Consider the following 18,945-nt stretch of genomic DNA (forward strand, 5'->3'; position numbering starts at 1 on the left):
TGTCATTTTTTAAATGAAAATAAAAATTCTTCTCACTCCGCTTTCCTTACTGTGATGTAGGCAACGGCCACGCAGTTCTTCCTGGTGGCGGCTTGCAGATCTCCAGAGCCGTGAGAGAGGATGCCGGCTCTTACATGTGTGTGGCTCAGAATCCAGCTGGTACAGCCTTGGGCAAAATCAAGTTAAATGTTCAAGGTACCCAAATAACAAATCTGTACGTCTTCATTGCAAAGATGCTGTAACCATGAATACCAAAATTAATATGTCTAAAATAGTTGTCAACACTCTTAGTTTATGTCATCTCTGACCCTTATGAAGAAAAAAATTTTGTTTTGGAGGGTGTTTTTTTTTTTTTTTGGCATTGTTTGTATAAGAAAACTGAGGCATCTCATCCTATTTTGATCTCCTGTGAACAGCTGTTTGGTACTCTGTTTCATTTAAGGTGGTCTTTAAAGCCATTCTCTCCATAATTGAAACATTAGATTGCAATATCCACCTAAAAACATATTATAATAGCAGTTAAACCAAGTGGATGGGAAGAAAATTGTTCTCAAGACAAGATGGTGTTTTTTTTTTTCCACATTTAACTAATATTTTCTTGATATAATTTTCATATCCTATGCATTGCCATTGTGAATTAAGGGGACTAAAAATAGGTTCTGAGCCACTGAGTTTGCGTGAGCTGATTTTGAATTTCCTTATAGCATGATTTTCTTATGATGAATTAATTACTGTAGTAAAGCTCACTCACCTGCAGATTGTAAATCTAGTTTCTTTGTCTTTTTCAACAAATGTTTATTGGGATAAGTGGAAATACATTGAACATTACAGACATGATTCTTCCCTTATAGTATGAAAAAGAAGAGGAAAACTACCAAGTAAATAAAAAAGTTATAAATTCTGATATATCCTATTCAGGAGAAAAAACCAAAGACTGAGATGGAGGATAATGGGGAAACGTGAGGACCACTTCAGTGGTGAAAGTGCCTTGTTTGAGGGGGTCCCGTATGAGCTGAGACTTGATTCATGAGCTAGGGTGAGCCTGTAGGGTGGAAGAGCGTCTGAAAGAGGACAGCACGTGCAATGGCCCAGCGACAGGAAAGAGTAAGGAAAGCAGCATGCCAGTGTGGCTAGACAGTGATGAGCGAGGGGGAGGCGGCAAACATGAGGGAGATCAGCAAAGAAGGCAGGGCCAGTGCATGGAGGGCCGAAGTCCAAAGGAAGGTTAGATTTCAATGTCTGTGCATTGGGAAGCCTTCAACCAGAACTCTGATTTGGTCTTAAGATGATCTCTTTTGCTGCTATGTAGCTAAAACAGTTTAGAGAAAAGGCAAGACTAGAGCTGGAAGAGCTATTAAAGTCATCGAGGCAGGGTATTACGGTCTGGCCAGGAGTGGGGGTAGGTGTGGGGAGTTGCAAGGGTTAATGAAAACAGTGATGGGTTGACAATATTTATGGAGGTGTAATTGCCATGACTGCTGATAAATCAGATTTGAGAGGTTAGGAAAATAGAAGAATTACTGGGCTTTGGGCTTGAGCTGGTGAGTGATGATTGCGCCACGGGGAATGCAAGGAAGGAACTGGTAGGAGAAAGGAAACCATGATTTGTGCTTAATCATGTTAAATGTGGGAAACTATTAGAAATCCTAGTGATGTCAAATAGATGAATATTTATGAATTCAGGACTCATGGGAGAAGTATAATCTAAGATATCAATTAGGAAGTAACAATTATATTTTAATTCACAAGATTGGTTGAGAAGAGCTAAGGACAAAGCCCCCTGGGACACTGCATTGTTTAGGGGTCCAAGAAAGGAGAAGACACTGGAAAAGATAAAAAGGAGAGGGCAGAGGAGTCAGAAGAGAACTAGACTAAGGCTAGGAGAGGAGAGTTTCAACAAGTGAGTGGACAGCTTTGTTGAATGAAAGTGAGAGGTCACATAGGATAAGGACCAGAAATACAAATTGGTCTATCTAAACAATACAGAGATTATGGAAAAGAACAGTTTCAGACTGAGGGGTTTTGGTTTTTGTGTTCACCAATTGATTAAAATTATTGATATGAGCAATTACGGGACAAAGAAACACATTAAACAACTAATAGCATTTCACCACCCCAAAAGCAGCCAGAGATCATTGTGTGCTCTAGAGACGGGAACCATTCTGAATACAGCTGCTCCTTGCAGACACAATATGTAATCGCAAGCACAGATGCAACCAGATAATTTTGGTTGGTAAAAAAATAATTTTAACATGCTTATTCATATTTTTTCACAACATTGGAGATTCTATTTTACTCATCACCTTTCGTGTAGCCTAAGATTTGGTCTCTACAGAGTTGACCATTTCTCCATAAGCCTTTGGAGATACAGCAGATAGTTGTAGGCTCTTGCCAGGCACGGAGGGTCTTACTTGGAAGAGTGGAGTTCTCAGAGATCTCTTGTTTCTGGTTTCATTTCTTCGTCAGCCTGTGGTAACAATGAATATTGTTGGCCTTGTCTCTCAAGCTTTTTTTGAATTGGTGGTGGATGTTTCAGAGGATTTTTTTTAATTTTGCATCATGGCTGCCTCTGCAACTTGTCACCGTCTCTGGACTTGAAGGTGGGGAGGTCATCCTCTTCCTCTCCTTCCTCTCTCCTGTGCTTGTGGTTGGTTGTTCTCTCAGACTAATGGAAGCCGTCTTTAAGTCTCAATAGAACACCCAGACCAATGGTCATCTACCTGTTGTAAACACGAAGAAGGAAAAGTCCTTATCATCAGCCCTTCCATCGTTTTCTGAAGACGTGGGGAAAGTTTTTATCTATGCCGGTTTTTTTTTCCATGACCCATTCATTTATTTATTCATTCATTCAAGTAATACTTCATTAAATTTGGCCACTGTCTATGAGACACCATACTAAGCGCCATAGAAAATGCATAAGTAGAGAGCAGTTAAATAATTTCCAAACTTGGAAGGGGTCTGTGTTGGAAGTTCAAATAGCTGAAGTGAATCACACAATACATGCATGTTCAAGAAAGTGCCTGTCAGCACCGCCTACATTGCCTGGACATGGAATTCCTTGGGAATATATGTTTATATCCTTATTTAAAGTTGATTGTTGTTTACATTTGTTAACTATGTAAAGAATACTTTTCTGAAATGAGGTCAATGCCAACAAACTTGACCCTTGGATGATATGCTAAAGTCAGGATTTTATTTATCTGTGAGACTTCACCTGGCGAGGGGAGTACTATAGTGTGTGAATGGTACATTCTTACTTTTAAGATGAAATGTGAACTTTGTATCTTTTAGTTCCTCCCGTCATCAGCCTCCATCCAAAGGAATATGTCATTGCTGTGGATAAGCCTGTCACACTACCGTGTGAGGCGGCCGGCCTCCCACCGCCTGACATCACGTGGCATAAAGGTGGCCACGCAATTGTGGAATCAGTGCGCCAGCGCACCCTCAGCTCGGGGGCTTTGCAAATAGCCTTTGCTCAGCCTGAGGACGCCGGCCAGTACACATGCTTGGCGGCTAACGTGGCAGGATCCAGCAGCTCGAGCACCAAGCTCACTGTCCATGGTAGGTGGTTTCACGTAAATTATTTCAATCTGCTACATTACCACGGCAAAGAGAAAAGACCCCTAAGAAAACATCGGATGGAAATAAAAACCATGCAAAACCAATAATTCATAATGTGGAGGGTGTGTGTGTGTGTGTGTGTGTGTGCCCTTCAAATCTGTTTTCTGTAAGCATTTATTTGCATGTGAGAAAGAGGTATTTTATTAATAATGTGGCCAGGATAGTTAATATGCTGCCAATGATGCCCTCATATTGAGATTACTGAGATCTGTACTTTGCCTTATGAGAAGTCCATTTGTGTTTGCGACTCTTCTGCTTCACTTCTCAAGTTGAAAGTCATCTTATCTCCAAACTAATCACCACGACTCACGTTATAAATATAGTGTGAACCTGATGACAATTGGAGATCTATTTGATTCATCATTCATTCATTCATTCATTCATTAATATTTACATGTATATTTTTGTAACAGAGAAAAGGTACCATATTTTCCTTTGTATTCAATGACAGACTATCTAAAAATCAGTATTGAAATATTTCAGTTGTTAATATATATTGTAAGACTAATGATAAATATTAGTGGAAGGAAACAATGAGCAAATCAAACTGTTATTAACTACTATTCTCAGAACTATTATTAGTTCTGGTAATATTAGTATTGCTAATAGTAGTTACTCTTGTTTTAATGATGAGTTTCTGCTTTTCTTTTTTCAAAAGTTTGTGAAAGCTTTTTTTTATTTTTCAGCTGTATTTGAATTTCCTACAGCTTCATAGTTACAGTAAAAGTTCAAGTGAAATTACTTTTAATTGATAAATGAATAATTTAGCCAAAACAAAAAAAAAATCACCATTTATGAGTTTTCTACATTTTTTTTGAAGAAATATATTGCTTTCAGTTCATATATTTGATCTAATCAAAATATATTGGTCCCTTAATACATAAGCAACTAATAAATAAATAACACTCCTTCTTTTCGAGTATTTGTAGAAAATTTACCAGATACTAAGCAACAAAGAAATCATTAAGATTTTTTTTTTAAATGCCACAATTCCTGCTCACAAAGCTAAACATTTGTAATGAACTCTTAATGCCAAAACCTCAACCCAAGCAAATTACAAAATACCATTCTAACTAACAAGTGGTGTAGTGAACCCTTTTCACGTCCCGCGTGGTTCAGGGTTCAGGTTCAGGTTCAGGGTTCGGGCTCTGGAAGAGGCCGCACACAAATGACTAGACAAGAAAGCATAAATTTGGGAATATTGGGGGCCAGGCAGGAGCCCAACTCAAGGGGAAGGACTCCGCTTTGCTCTGGCCTTGTGATCCCTTTTATTAAGACTATGGGATACACCCATAGCCTTTAGGCAGGCAATTCCAATAATAGCCAATCAGCAAGGATTTACATAAGATTTAAAGGTGGAAGTTGCTTTAGCTGCCATTGTCTCAACTAGACAGTGGGTGGTTGGCTCTGACCTTTCAGAGCTTCAAGGTTGACCAGCCTTCCAAGTTCCTTGTCCACAGCTCTGCTAGTGAAGGCAATGGCGGCTTCCAACAAAGTGGGTCAAATAATGTTTTTATTTTTAGATTATTTAGAAAATAATAAAAATAAGGACAGTGCATATCAAAATGTATGGTGTGTGGCCAAAACGAAACTAAAATATGAAGGCATAGTCTTAAATTATTCATTTTGAAAAAGAATGAATTGAAGTAAATGTACTAATGTTGGAACTCTCTAACAACTAACAAACTAACTCCAAAGAAACCAGTGTAAAGGAGATAATAAAAATATAGCATAATTCAATAAAAATGAATATTTATGATGTACCGTTAAACAAAATAGGTTCTTATGTTTTTCATGTTATCTGTAATGTTTATGCATATATTCGATCATTTTCTCATATAATTATAAAATGGATGAGAAATTGGAGTTTACACAATAGCTTTAGTTTTACTGAGACCAAATTTGTCCTATCACTTTTTAAAGGGTATTAAAATGGATCCATTTCTCACTGATATATTTTAATAATTTCAAAGTTCATTGTTTTGGGAGGGGAGATATTTTTACTTTTTGACTCAAATATTCTTAAAACTTTAAAGACCTTTCCATTAGAATATCTTAGTTCTACATCCATGTATTTTTTTTAGTACACCAAAACATTCAATTTATCTTTATTGCCAAAATTCTAGTTCAAAAAGTTGAGGCACAGGAGGTATTTGCTATCACAATGCACAGAGTGATGAAATCACTGTAAGTTTCCTTTGTAACAGTATAAAACCTGAATTAAATGTCTTGACCTGCTTTTACTTGAATTTGTTGTAACATGTGAAATACTGCAATAATTTTTTTTCTTTAGCATTTTGTGATATTCACTGTGAGGCAGTGTGTTACAGTGTTTAAACTGGTAACTTTCATTAGTTCATTCTCACACTATTTCTCTGATACAAATCCGGCAGTTTACAACAATAGAAGCATGTTTGGTGTTTGTTTTACTTCACTGTGAAAGGGAAAAAAAACCTCAAGTAAAAAAGTCAAATAAAATGTAAAGATTTTCAACCCTGCCCTAAGTCATTTGCTCTGAAACTGTAAAACACTCAATAAGTTCAAATCCATGACAATTCTTGCTAGCATCAAAAGTATTGATTGGGCCCTAACCGGTTTGGCTCAGTGGATAGAGCGTCGGCCTGCGGACTGAAGGGTCCCAGGTTCGGTTCCGGTCAGGGGCATGTACCTTGGTTGCAGGCACATCCCCAGTAGGAGGTGTGCAGGAGGCAGCTGATCGATGTTTCTCTCATCGATGTTTCTGACTCTCAATCCCTCTCCCTTACTCTCTGTAAAAAAATCAATAAAATATATTTTTAAAAAGTATTGATTGGTTTTATAGTAACAAACAAATCAATATCTTAATAGCTTTTTAGTATTTCTAGCAAATTTACCAACGAAAGACTCTTTGTTGTGCTAATTTTCAGTGTAAAAAATATATTATTGAACTCAACATCCTGAATGACCATCTATTTTAAACTCTTCGTAGTGCCACCCAAAATTCGAAGTACGGAAGTATACTATACGGTCAGTGAGAATTCACAGGCTGTTTTTCCATGTGTGGCTGATGGGATCCCGACACCAGCGATTCACTGGAAAAAGGACAATGTTCTTTTAGCCAATTTGTTAGGAAAATACACCGTTGAACCCTATGGAGAACTCATTCTGGAGAATGTTGTGGTAAGTGTAACAGACATGGATAGTACATTGAGCCAAATTGTTGATTTATCTTCTTTCTTTCAATAGCTTCCCTTGGAGATACGTTTTTTAATAATGAAAGAAAAATACTCTTATAAATTCAGCTTATAAAATTAATTTTACACTTATTTTATATCCCAGGTCTGAGACTAATATAAAACAGATAGTAGGAACTCATAAATGGCCTCCTTCTAAAATTATTACTTTATTTTTAACATATTTTATTGATTTTTTACAGAGAGGAAGGGAGAGGGGACAGAGAGCCAGAAACATCGATGAGAGAGAAACATCGACCAGCTGCCTCCTGCACACCCCTTACCAGGGATGTGCCCGCAACCAATGTACATGCCCTTAACCGGAATCGAACCTGGGACCCTTCAGTCCACAGACTGACGCTCTATCCACTGAGCCAAACTGGTTTCGGCGAAAAAATTATTACTTTATTTTTAATGAAAATCTATTTTCTCAGAAAAACATTCTAAGTGTCTTTGTTATATTCCATACTTATAACCATGTATGAGAACAATTAGAAGAATGGAGATGTAAGAAAGTCTGATATGCTGTTAAACAAATACAAAAAAACACAACAGTTTTCTGGCTCTTTCAAGGTGTTTAAGTAACCCTTTCGAATCATTGACAAGGAAACTAAAGTCTTCGGGATCTTTGCACGCTGAGGTTCTTTTAATATTCTCAGGTGGTACCTCATCCGTCTGCAGAATCATAGCTGTCAAAAGCCTCTTAGTTTTTCACTGGTTGTCCCCTTGAGGAGGAATATATGTCTATGCATACCATGACTAAAAAATTGTTATGTGTTTTGATAATTTCATACTTGGCATCAAATATTAAACATAATTAAAATGTGAATCAATTTCAGAGCTTTTGTGCATATCTTATTCCTTCTCATCACCCTTTAAAATTCCTAAATTTCATTACTAAATGTTGGTGAACTTAATTTGAATAGGTTAAAATGATAAAGTTGATCCCATTTACTTTATCTGAATCACACCCCTGGGATTACAGGTAAATAGCCCTATTGGTAGGCCAGATCAGTAGGCCCTAATTCAATCACATGTGCCAGCAAAAGTTTCATTTCTTCCAGTCTTAAGTTTCCTTCAGTGGTGAGATGGATCATTATTTTATGTACCACTAAGAAAAAAATGTAAACAAGCAAACTAGAGCAGATGATCAGTTTTTAAGTTGTATCCCAATTTCAGAAATATTAAAAGTTAAGCTAAAACAGGAAGAGGGAAAGGGAAATTGAGAGTTCAGTTTTGGACATGAGTTTTAGGCATCCAAGCAGAGAGTTGAAATGAGAAGTTCGGTATAGTTGGAATTTAGAAGAAAGATCTGAGCTGGAAATACTGGTACTCGTATAGAGGGGTATGTTAAGATGTAAGTCTGTATGAGTTCACCAAGGAATTGATTGCAGATAAAGAAAAAAAGAGGGCCAGTGACTGGGACCTTTCACATGCCAACATTAAGACGTAATGTTGAGGGGAAAGTCAGCAAAAGGAGATGGAAAATGAGCAACCAGCGAGATAGGAAGAAAACTAAGGGAGTTGGGTATCCACGAAGCCAAGTGAAGACATGGTCTCAAAGAGAAGGGAGTCGTAATTTTTTCACATGTCACCAATAAATCCAGTAAGATAGTTAATGGTGGGGTGTTCTCTGTGTTCCCACCTGTTGCTGGTGGAAGTGGGCTTCTTGGGGTGCCACGGGAATAAGGATTTGCTGATGCCTCCACCAGAGGATGAGGTATTGTAGAAAGTTTTATTTCTGTGGATTTAATCCCCTGAACTTCCCAAGGTCCCATCTCGATCCCTCCTGCCAAAGGAAAAGTTCCATTTTGTCTTCATCAGAGCTAGGATTAAAGCCAGTGTCCAGAGTTTCCACTCCATATTTGCACAGTTCAGCCTAGCATCAGGCTAGCTTAGCTTTTGTTCCCAGCTGCAGTCCATTGTGTGGGGGCTACCTGGCCATAGACCAAGCAGCCTCTAGGGCAGGGGTCCTCAAACTTTTTAAACAGGGGGCCAGTTCACTGTCCCTCAGACCGTTGGAGGGCCGGACTATAGTTAAAAAAAAAACAACTATGAATAAATTCCTATGCACACTGCACATATCTTATTTTGAAGTAAAAAAACAAAACGGCAAAAACACCCGCATGGGGCCCGCGGGCCGTAGTTTGAGGACGCCTGCTCTAGGGCCACATGGCAGGCTAGCACATGGACAAGTGCAAGGAAGCAGTAGAGAAGCAAGAGGAACAAGAGGATGAACTGCTTTATCTGGGGATTTTACCTTTCTAAGATCTCACGGGCTTGCAGTGGCTCCACCCCCTTTAGCCAATTACCCTGGTATGTTTTTTCTAGGTTAGAATGACAGACAAGCACCTTTCCCACTTCACTATGCTTGCATCCATTGCCCCTTTGTCTGGTCTCTTCCCCCAATGATCTTCAGGGAATGGACTGAGGGAAGTGTAAAACTGCGGCTTCCTGGTAAAGCTGCCCAGATGACGAGGCTTATAATGTCTGGCCTCCCCTTTGTTCCTTTCCTGTTATTAACATTAATAACTAGCTCGTTATGATGGTAAGATGCGTGCCAAGAACTGGCAGTTGGAGTTAGCAAGTGAAACTTCAGAACTGCAGGTAATACTGCCCCTACTCTTGTTATTTCCTTTAAAAAGTTGGTAGTCTTTGGTGCCACATTACCCGGAGCGCTGACTATACTGTCAAGATGCAACCAGTCTTTGGAATTATTTGTTCTGTCTTTGCACAATGCAGAGCCGAAGTACACTAGCTGTCTGATAAACTTTAGAATCTAAAGTTTTCTGAGCTCTTATGACCATAAAATGCTAGAGTTCTATAAAGTTTAGGCTTTTGTTTAAATTCATATACATATTAATTTATGTTATGTTATGCTGAAAGCTAGACAGATGGGGCAGACTACAAATTTAAACTTTATATAAGAATGCCCCTTTGGGGACCAAGCTGTGCGAGATGATGTATTTTATCTAATGTGATGTGAGATTATGTAATTGTAAGCACTGTGGTTTTTCTTTCTTTAAGCTGGAGGATGCTGGCACCTATACCTGTGTTGCAAACAACGCTGCAGGTGAAGACACACACACTGTCAGCCTGACTGTACATGTCCTCCCCACTTTCACTGAGCTTCCTGGAGAAGTGTCATTAAATAAAGGAGAACAGCTAAGATTAAGCTGTAAAGCAACTGGCATTCCACTGCCCAAGTTAACGTGGACCTTCAATAACAATATTATCCCAGGTTGGTAATTTAATTCTTCAGAGGAGAATAAATACGCCCATAAAGAACTCTAATCCAGCCTTCATTCCTTTAGCTGTGGGAATTGATTGAAAGTTACATGAAGACTTCATTGCTCGCCCAGGCTGATGTGGCTCATTTGGTTGGGCATCATCCCTTGCCCTGAAAAGTTGCCAGTTTGATTCCTGGTTGGGGCACGTGCCCGAGTTGCAGGCTGGATCCTGGAGGGGGGCAGCCAATCAATGTTTCATTCTCACATCAGTGTTTCTCTCTTTCCCTCTCTCTCTCTCTCTCTCTGAAAAAAATAAAAACAGCAAAACGATTTTAAAAAGAATTGATTGCTCTACATTCTATAAAATGTGTAACTTGGCCTGGATTTTCACCTATACCTCGTATATTATATTCTTGTCATTCTTTTGAAAGGATAAGTTGGTCACAGGACCATATATTGAAGGACATAAGTAGATATTTTTAACCTAAAAATAATCTGTCTCCCCCAGGAGAACAGTGTATTATAAATACTGGCACCTAAATTTATCCCCACTGGATCTCCTTCATCATTGATAAATGAATTAAGTTGGCTACCATTAGAGTCTAAATTTTACAGAGAACTCTGCTTCTCACTGTATGCATTAATCTCTATTACAGTATAGATTGATTATGTAGAAATTTCTAGTCAATATGTGTACTACATATTGAGGTAGTTAGTGCCTGGAACTCAAGAGCTGGATGACAAGTATCTCCTTATTTGTTAGACTTTGTTATGAGCATTAAGACATTGCAGTAATAAAACTTGTCCAAAATTGAGTTCTGAAATCCTGCACTATTCGAATTTAATAAATATCTTTCTAGAAATGTAGTAATAAACTTTAGATCTTTCTGTTATAAATATTTATGTTAATGATTGGAATTCATCAACTATATTACCCTAATGATAATAGTATATGTCACTAAGGGAAAATTACGTGCAAAAATATCTTAAGTACTATTTTCTGAAGGTGTAGTACTTATTTAGCTATTTAAATTTTAAAGCCTAATTTTTCACTTAATGTTCAGCAGTATGAAATTTTTAAAGATGGTTTGAGTGGGAAAATCATGTAAGATAAATATATACTTAACATAATTAGATATTGGCTGGTCTAATCAGAATCTTATTTACTATCAGTTGCTTTAGGATTAACCTTATAGTGTACTCCAAATATTATAACTACCTTTGTAAGTATTGATATCATTACTTATTATGGAGAAGTTTAAATTATTACAGATTTAATCATGTTGTCATTGCCTAACTGGTGTACATTTTCATGACATCCCCTCTGACCTGCCGAGTCACTTGAATTGTAACTGAAAATTTTTTCATGTTTTTGATGGAAATTGGGAGGAAAAGTGGTGGTGAGATAAATTAAATGGAAAATGTCGTATTTCTGAGGGAAAGATTTTTGAAACCCAGAGAGACTTACAAACCAGGTTTAGGCAACACTTGAAGATGAAAGGCTAATTAAAAAAAAAATATTTTAAAAATCTAAAATAATTTTTTAAATGTTTGTTTTTACTCTTTTCCTGCTCCTCCTGCTGTTTTTCATTTTTCAAACAAGCATCTAAAGACATAGCAAGTAGCCAGAGGAAGGGATCTGTGGAAAAGGCTCTCTTCTCCAAGGTCATGATGAGATCTCGGGTTCAATTGCTGACTAATACATAAATCTAACCTGCAAAATACGGAGCTGTTGTGATTGCTTTCCTAGGTTACTGAGAGGCATTTGTGTTGTTTCCTAACTTGTTTCTCTCAGCCCACTTTGACAGTGTCAATGGACACAGTGAACTTGTTATTGAAAGGGTTTCCAAAGAGGATTCGGGTACTTACGTGTGCACCGCAGAGAACAGCATTGGTTTTGTGAAGGCAGTTGGATTTGTTTATGTGAAAGGTAGGTAAATGTGCTCTATTTTTTACTCATAATTTACTTATAATAAATGGTTTGCATTTTCCTTCCTTATTATGTAGTAACTAGAGGCCCATTGCACGAAGATTCATGCAAGAATAGGCCTTTCTTCCCCTGGCTTTGCTCCCAGCTGCCCAGGAGCCTGCAAGTCCTCGCTCCTGGCCGGAATGCCGCTCCTGTAGCTCCCTCCGCCCCCCACCCTCCCCCTCATAGCAGGCATCCCGCCCTGCCCGGCCACTCCGTGCCTTCATATGCAAATTAACCCGCCATCTTTGTTGGGTTAATTTGCATACTCACTCCTGATTGTCTGGTGGGTGTCGCAGGGGGTATGGGAAATTTGCATATTTCTCTTTTATTAGTGTAGATGCACCATACCTTCAGTTTGTTAATCCATTTAGTCCTAATTCACAGATATGCAAATTCATAAGAAATAGAATATTTTGAACATGCAACTCAAAGTAGGTAAGCAGTAAGTAAGGAGATTATTTGCCACAAAATGTAATCATCTGCTTAGATTATGAAACTGGTGAGATTATCTAGTTGATTAGCATGAGCCGTTGATTTTGGAAAATTCATGGGGATTGAAAGTGGCTGTACCCTTCACTAAATGACCTTTCTAAATAGGTCAAAATCACAAAGAAATTATCAGAGCTTCCTTTTACTTCTACTTGCCTTGTGTTTTTCCCCAGAACCTCCAATCTTCAAAGGTGATTACCCTGCTAATTGGATTGAACCACTTGGCGGAAATGCAATTCTGAACTGTGAGGTCAGAGGTGATCCTGCCCCAACCATCCAGTGGAGCAGAAAGGGGGTGGATATTGAAAGTAACCACAGAATCCGCCAACTTGGCAATGGCTCCCTGGCCATTTATGGCACCGTAGTAAGTCACACTGGAATTGTGTATACACTTCAGCTGCCACAATGAATGCCTTTCTATAGGTGCCATGGATGGGGAAAGTTTCTCTTGCATTTTAATTTAAATCATAAAATCTGAATCAATGGGTTATTATAAAAAACTGAAACAATGGTTCAAATCGATTCTTTTTAGGCCTTTCCAAGACGTATGAGCCATAAAATGATTTTTCTGCTTTGTTCCAATCATTGGCCTATTAGTTAGCATCAGTAGAACAGGAAATGGAGTTACAATTACAAACAAGTTTTAGGGCAGTTTTCATCACTAAGTCAATAAACTATATATTAGGCTTTCCAACAACTTCAGTAATTTGGAAAATGAGGAGTGCTTTAAGTTATTCTAATTTGAGGGTCAAGTGAATGAGATATTTTATCTAAATATTTCTCAGCTAGACTGCATATAGGTAATTTGTTAACCTGTTATTTAATTAATTGAACTAATAATTAAAACATACTATCTAATCACCTAATCCAATGGATCATTCTTAGTCTTTATTCTCCTTCGTTTAGTTTCAGCATTAGATGTTGTTGGTTATCCCCTAAATTTTGAGATGTAGATACTGTAACACTAATGAGTTTCAGCATTAGTCCCTCTTTCCCCTTTGTCTACATAAATGTTACTACTTCTATAATTATTAGTACTTCTAATAACAACATAAATACTAATACAAATCTTTTTTCATACAATTTCAGATTACTAAATATCTCCAATTCTGAAACTCTTCCAACTTCTATTTACAGTTCCCTATTAGAAATTTCTATTTTGATAACACATTGGCACCCCCAACTGAACATCTAAATCAACATCTGTCTTCCTTCTCCTGTACTCCTCTATTTCCTGCAATTCAGTTTCCCTTTACTGTCGTAATGTTTCTATTAACAAGACCATAATTCTCCTATTCATAAGACCTTTAGCGAAATCTGTGACTCTTACTAGTTGCCAAATCTAAACTCATATAGTACTTATTTTTTATACCACATACATATAAACTTGGGAATTACATTCTGTGTTTTATAATTTCCAGTAAATTAGCTTTTCACTTTCTCTCTTAATTTTCAAACTCTCTAGATAGAGGCTAAGCTTAATTTTTTTTACTAACTAATCCCCATTAGAAAAGACTCAATATTTATTAACTTGTCCTGATTATTTTAATGTTTTTAGGTTACTATAAGAGTAGCATCAACATTTTCCTTCAGTAAGGTAATTTTGGCTAGATGATTATTTTAAAATGCTATTTTTGCTTTGGTTTCCTAGTAAGTACTATCCCAGAGAGCAATAATGAGCTGTTTTGAAAAAAGTAGGCTGGGAATTTCTTTTTCTACTGCTTTTTTTTTTTTTTTAGCCTATTTATAGGGTTAAAGATATGTAGGTTTTTCGATTTCCATTAAAATGCCGTCTCGAAAAGGAAATTTCATATAAACTAGCGTCATAGTGAACAAAGTTATTTGCCCTCCTCTGTAAGCTCACGTTTCCACAAACACTGCTTTTTCCTTAGAATGACGATGCCGGTGACTACACGTGTGTAGCTGCTAACGAAGCTGGGGTGGTGGAGCGCAGCATGAGCCTGACTCTGCAGAGTAAGCTGCTTCATTAAATTCCAGTTAAACACCTGATCTAAGCAATGTTGCCTAATAAAGAATGTCCACTGTCCTTAACTTTATAGCAGGTCCATCAACGGCAGCTTTCAGAGTGTGTCTACTCTTACGTTCTGCGGCTGATGGAGCCATTGTTATTGAGCGTAAGGCAGATACAGTTTGGCACAGACATTTTTCTCTATTTTATCTTAACACATGCAGTTCAAAATCGCAAGTGCTTCACGGCAGAGCTTTTTGTTTGTTTGTAATATATTCCATTGGATACTCTTCTTATAGCTCACCGCAGTTCCTGTAAAGTGCTTGCAAAGATGCCATTCTGTGGCTCTCTAAAAGTATGTATTAAAAATAAAGGCTAGTGTAAACGACTTCAAAAGTGCTCCAGATCTATTGCTATTTCCATGGAATAACTACGTGGTCTGGGCAGGCTTGTCATACTCATCATGAAGTCCCTCAGTATAAGCCCCCGGAAGAAAGCGCTTTCACAATTAGGAAAACAGGAAGGACTCCAGAGACCCATCGAACAGTCCCCAGAACCACTTCAGGGACTAACCCAAGGACAGCATCATTGAGTTGAGAACGTAAGCCAACCAACTTGAGTGAATAGGCTCAGTATTTAAGGGGATGAATTTACATTTTCTTCCTTCACTATGGAGAGATGCTGTTGACTGGCATTTACTAACAGCTATTTGCCAAACCACTTTTCTGCATGAATTTAACATTGAATAGATATTTTTACAATGTCTAAGACATTGTTTTCCCTCCAGCTTTATTGAGGTATAACTGACAAACAAAATTGTAAACATTTAGAGTGCACAATGTAATGATTGCCATACGTATGTGTTGTGACATGATTACCACAATGAAGTTCATTAACACATCCATCACCTTATCCAGTTACGTTCATTCGTTTATTAAATATATAAAGAACACCCACTATATGCAGTAAAGTTTCTTTATTGCAGATCTTTCCAAAAATGTTTATATGCTAATGTGAGTTTATAACTCAACAAGAGGAGGATATGAAATGCCACATTTCCCAAGTAAATGTTATTTCCGTGAAAACTTCTCCCTTCCTTGTTTGGGTGAATGTAGGTAGAACATCACATGATTAATCTCTTCTGAAAGAGTGTTCACTGACCAGGTTTAAGACAAGCTGCATTAGATTAGCTCATTTAAAATTACTGACAGTAAACGCATTTAAATAAATGAATCATATTAAAGAAGCCAAAAAGATAATTTGTTTAAAATTAAGATTAAAGAACCAGAAACCGTGTCTTCATTTAGATAAAATGACCATGTTTAACTGATCATTATGTGACGGGTGGAATTAAGTTAACCTTGAAAGATGTACATAAGGAATTTTATTGTTGGATTAATTTACAGGCTTGTGTGCATTTGGAAATGTTCAACTATGGTATCTAAATTAAGATTCTGAGTTTTATTTGACACTTTCTTTGACCATAATAACATGAGCAGATGAGCTCATTTGGTCATTATATTGCCATTTAGTGTTGAGTGATTAATCTGAAGTATTTACTTTATTCAGCAAGCTTATTAAATGCATAATGTAATCTGAACACTGGGAGAGAAATAAAAGCTCCGGCACTGAAACTTCCTAGCGTGAGGTTAATGTAAACATCAGTAGGAAGGCAGTTGTGTAGAATGATGTGGGCGTTTATATAAATAATGCATTATAATGACTCCTCTGAGATTCTAACTTCGTATGAAAAGACAATACATCAGTAATATCTTTACATAAAATACTAGCATATTAATATCACAATAAAACACATTTTACTTCTATTGTTTTGTTTTATGTTCTATTATTCCAGATACATTTCTCAATCTAAGCTATGCAGCCACTACCCTGAATTATCTGATATTTATTCTCTCTCTTTGAGCAAATAATCCTTCCTTTTAACTCAATCCCACTAAAATACTTCTGTCATCCCATCATATTCCTTCAAGGATATACACACTCCCTTTTGCTTACCTATTTAAATGCAAATCCTTCTGATTTTCATTTGAAGATTTTAACCAAATGTTTAAGATCTTGTATGCCACAGGATGAATCATCCTTTCAAAGCTAAATCCATGGCCATGCTATTTTCTTTTCTCCAATAGGCTCCCTTCTCTTATATATAATCTTGCCCATTTTTGAAAATGCAGTCAAGCTTCTTATCCCCCATGAAGTCTTTCATATTCTATCTTGACACTGTAGACTTGTAAAACGATAAATATTCAATCAGCAGCTATGCACAACTTCTTTCACATTCTCTCCAAAGACTTCACTGGAGCAGGTATCATCCACTATAGGAACTATTAACTCCTACCTCCTTCTTGAAACTCCTTCCTTTGGTTGCCAGGATACCATTTTCTCTGATTTCCTACCTCAGTGATCAGTTCTTAGTACCATTGATGGGTTTGCCTTCTGTCCATCTATCTCTTTAATAATGTTGCAATAGTTTCTGTCTCTGACCCTCTTGCTCTCATTTTAGACTCACTTCTGAAATAATCTTATCCACATGTGAAAGACTCACAAGTCTGTAGTTTTAGCCCAATTCTTTATTCTGAACTCCAGAAATGAGTAGTATTCGCTTTCCATCTAGACATTTCTACAGCAATGTCCCACAGATACCTCAAATGTAGAGACAGTTCTAAATGGATGCAAATCGTCATTCCTTACTCCCTCCCAACAAATCTGTTCTTCCTCCAATCTTCTATCAAGTTGCCCAACATACACTATATTTCCCAAATCAAAACCCTGTAGCCATTAATTCCTCCCTTCATATAATTCAAAGAGAAAGTCCTATCATTCCTACTTTCTTGATAATTCTTGAATATCCTTTTTCCTCTCCATTTCCAGTAACATGTTTTCATGTGATTTATTAAGGTATTTTTGTTTATGTTCCCATGTCTCCACACATTTACCTACTCTACTACGTTGTATTCTACCTATCCTATTACTTCATTCTGTAGGTATAACACAACTAAATAATTAGTTACTGGTCTATCTTATCAGTAGACTATGAGCTCCTTCAAACTAGAAGAAGTTGTATCTGTTATCTCTGTGTCCTCATCATCTAGCACAATGCCTGGAAAATAGTAGGCTCTCAATGTGTGTTTAATGAATAAATGAATGATGATTTGTAATGAAAGAATAGGTTAATAATAACTCTTTACCACAAAAATTATATAAAGTGAAATACGTGAATGTTTATCGTATAAAAAACAGCAATGATAACAATAACACTAATACTATTTTGGTCTTAGCTTATCAAAGAGCTGTGCCTACATCACCTTAGTGGAGTCTAACAAGAATCCTTCGAACTAGGCACCATGTTTAAGGACACGAAATCTCAGAGAGGTAGTAAGGAGTGGAAGCAGGACTTGAATTCAGAAACCTTGACTGCAGGTCCCATGCTCTAGGCTACTATGCTTAAGGATTTAAAATTTTGACTTTTACTAAGTAAAACAGCTATGAAAATTCTATCAATGGTAATTACAACCTTAGTAAGTTGAGAAGCTACAGTGTTTTATAAACAAATTAACCCAATTTGTGAAATAAGCCAGGCAGAGAAAGATAAATATCACATGATCTCACTCATTTATGGAATATAATGAACAACATAAACTGATGAACAAAAACAGATCCAGAGGCAGAGAATCATCGATCAGAACCTCAAACCTCAGGGAAGGTAGGGAAGGGTGGGGGTAAGAGGGAGAGATCAACCAAAGGACTTACATGCATGCATATAAGCCTAATCAATGGACACAGACAACAGGGGGGTAAGGGCATGAATAGGGAGATTGGGGGGTAATGGGGGAATAAGGACACATATGTAATACCACAATCAATAAAGAAATTAAAAATAAATAAATAATGTTACTATATAATATTGATTAAAATGCTTATATTATTCCACCAAAACTAAGAAGCATTATGTGCTTTTTTTTTTTTCTGTAGGTCCTCCTGTTATCACTCTTGAGCCAATAGCAACAATTATAAATGTTGGTGGCAAAGTCATATTGAATTGTCAGGCCACTGGAGAGCCTCATCCAGCCATTATGTGGTCTCGTCAAGGGCACGCTATCCCCTGGGATGACCGAGTTAACGTGTTGTCCAACAACTCATTATATATCTCTGCTGCTCAGAAAGAAGATACATCTGAATATGAATGTGTTGCTCGAAATCTTATGGGTTCTGTTCTGGTCAGAGTACCAGTCACAGTCCAAGGTGAGTGTGATCAGATATTCATATTAACACCAAGAGCAACTCAAGTCATAAAGATTATTAAGCATCTTAATCCAAGCCTCCTTAACCCTTGAGACACTTCTAGCTTATGGAGCTAGGACAAAAAGCCACACCACAATTTGCAGGCTGAAGGGACTAAATACAGAATAGAGCTGAAAAATACCAAGTTAGTCA

General features: G+C 37.3%; 1 protein-coding gene across 1 annotated transcript in view; it reads left to right on the forward strand.

The window, feature by feature from the left end:
- HMCN1 (hemicentin 1) overlaps nt 1-18,945 on the forward strand; it is a 379,559-nt gene that overhangs the window by 318,431 nt on the left and 42,183 nt on the right. The window contains exons 80-87 of the mRNA XM_008145958.3: nt 61-195; nt 3,292-3,561; nt 6,590-6,780; nt 9,861-10,074; nt 11,859-11,993; nt 12,698-12,888; nt 14,417-14,498; nt 18,484-18,753. Coding sequence (XP_008144180.2) covers nt 61-195; nt 3,292-3,561; nt 6,590-6,780; nt 9,861-10,074; nt 11,859-11,993; nt 12,698-12,888; nt 14,417-14,498; nt 18,484-18,753 — 1,488 coding nt within the window. The remainder of the gene's footprint in view (nt 1-60; nt 196-3,291; nt 3,562-6,589; nt 6,781-9,860; nt 10,075-11,858; nt 11,994-12,697; nt 12,889-14,416; nt 14,499-18,483; nt 18,754-18,945) is intronic.

This window comes from Eptesicus fuscus, chromosome 22 (assembly GCF_027574615.1).
Source record: "Eptesicus fuscus isolate TK198812 chromosome 22, DD_ASM_mEF_20220401, whole genome shotgun sequence".
Lineage (NCBI taxonomy): Eukaryota > Metazoa > Chordata > Mammalia > Chiroptera > Vespertilionidae > Eptesicus > Eptesicus fuscus.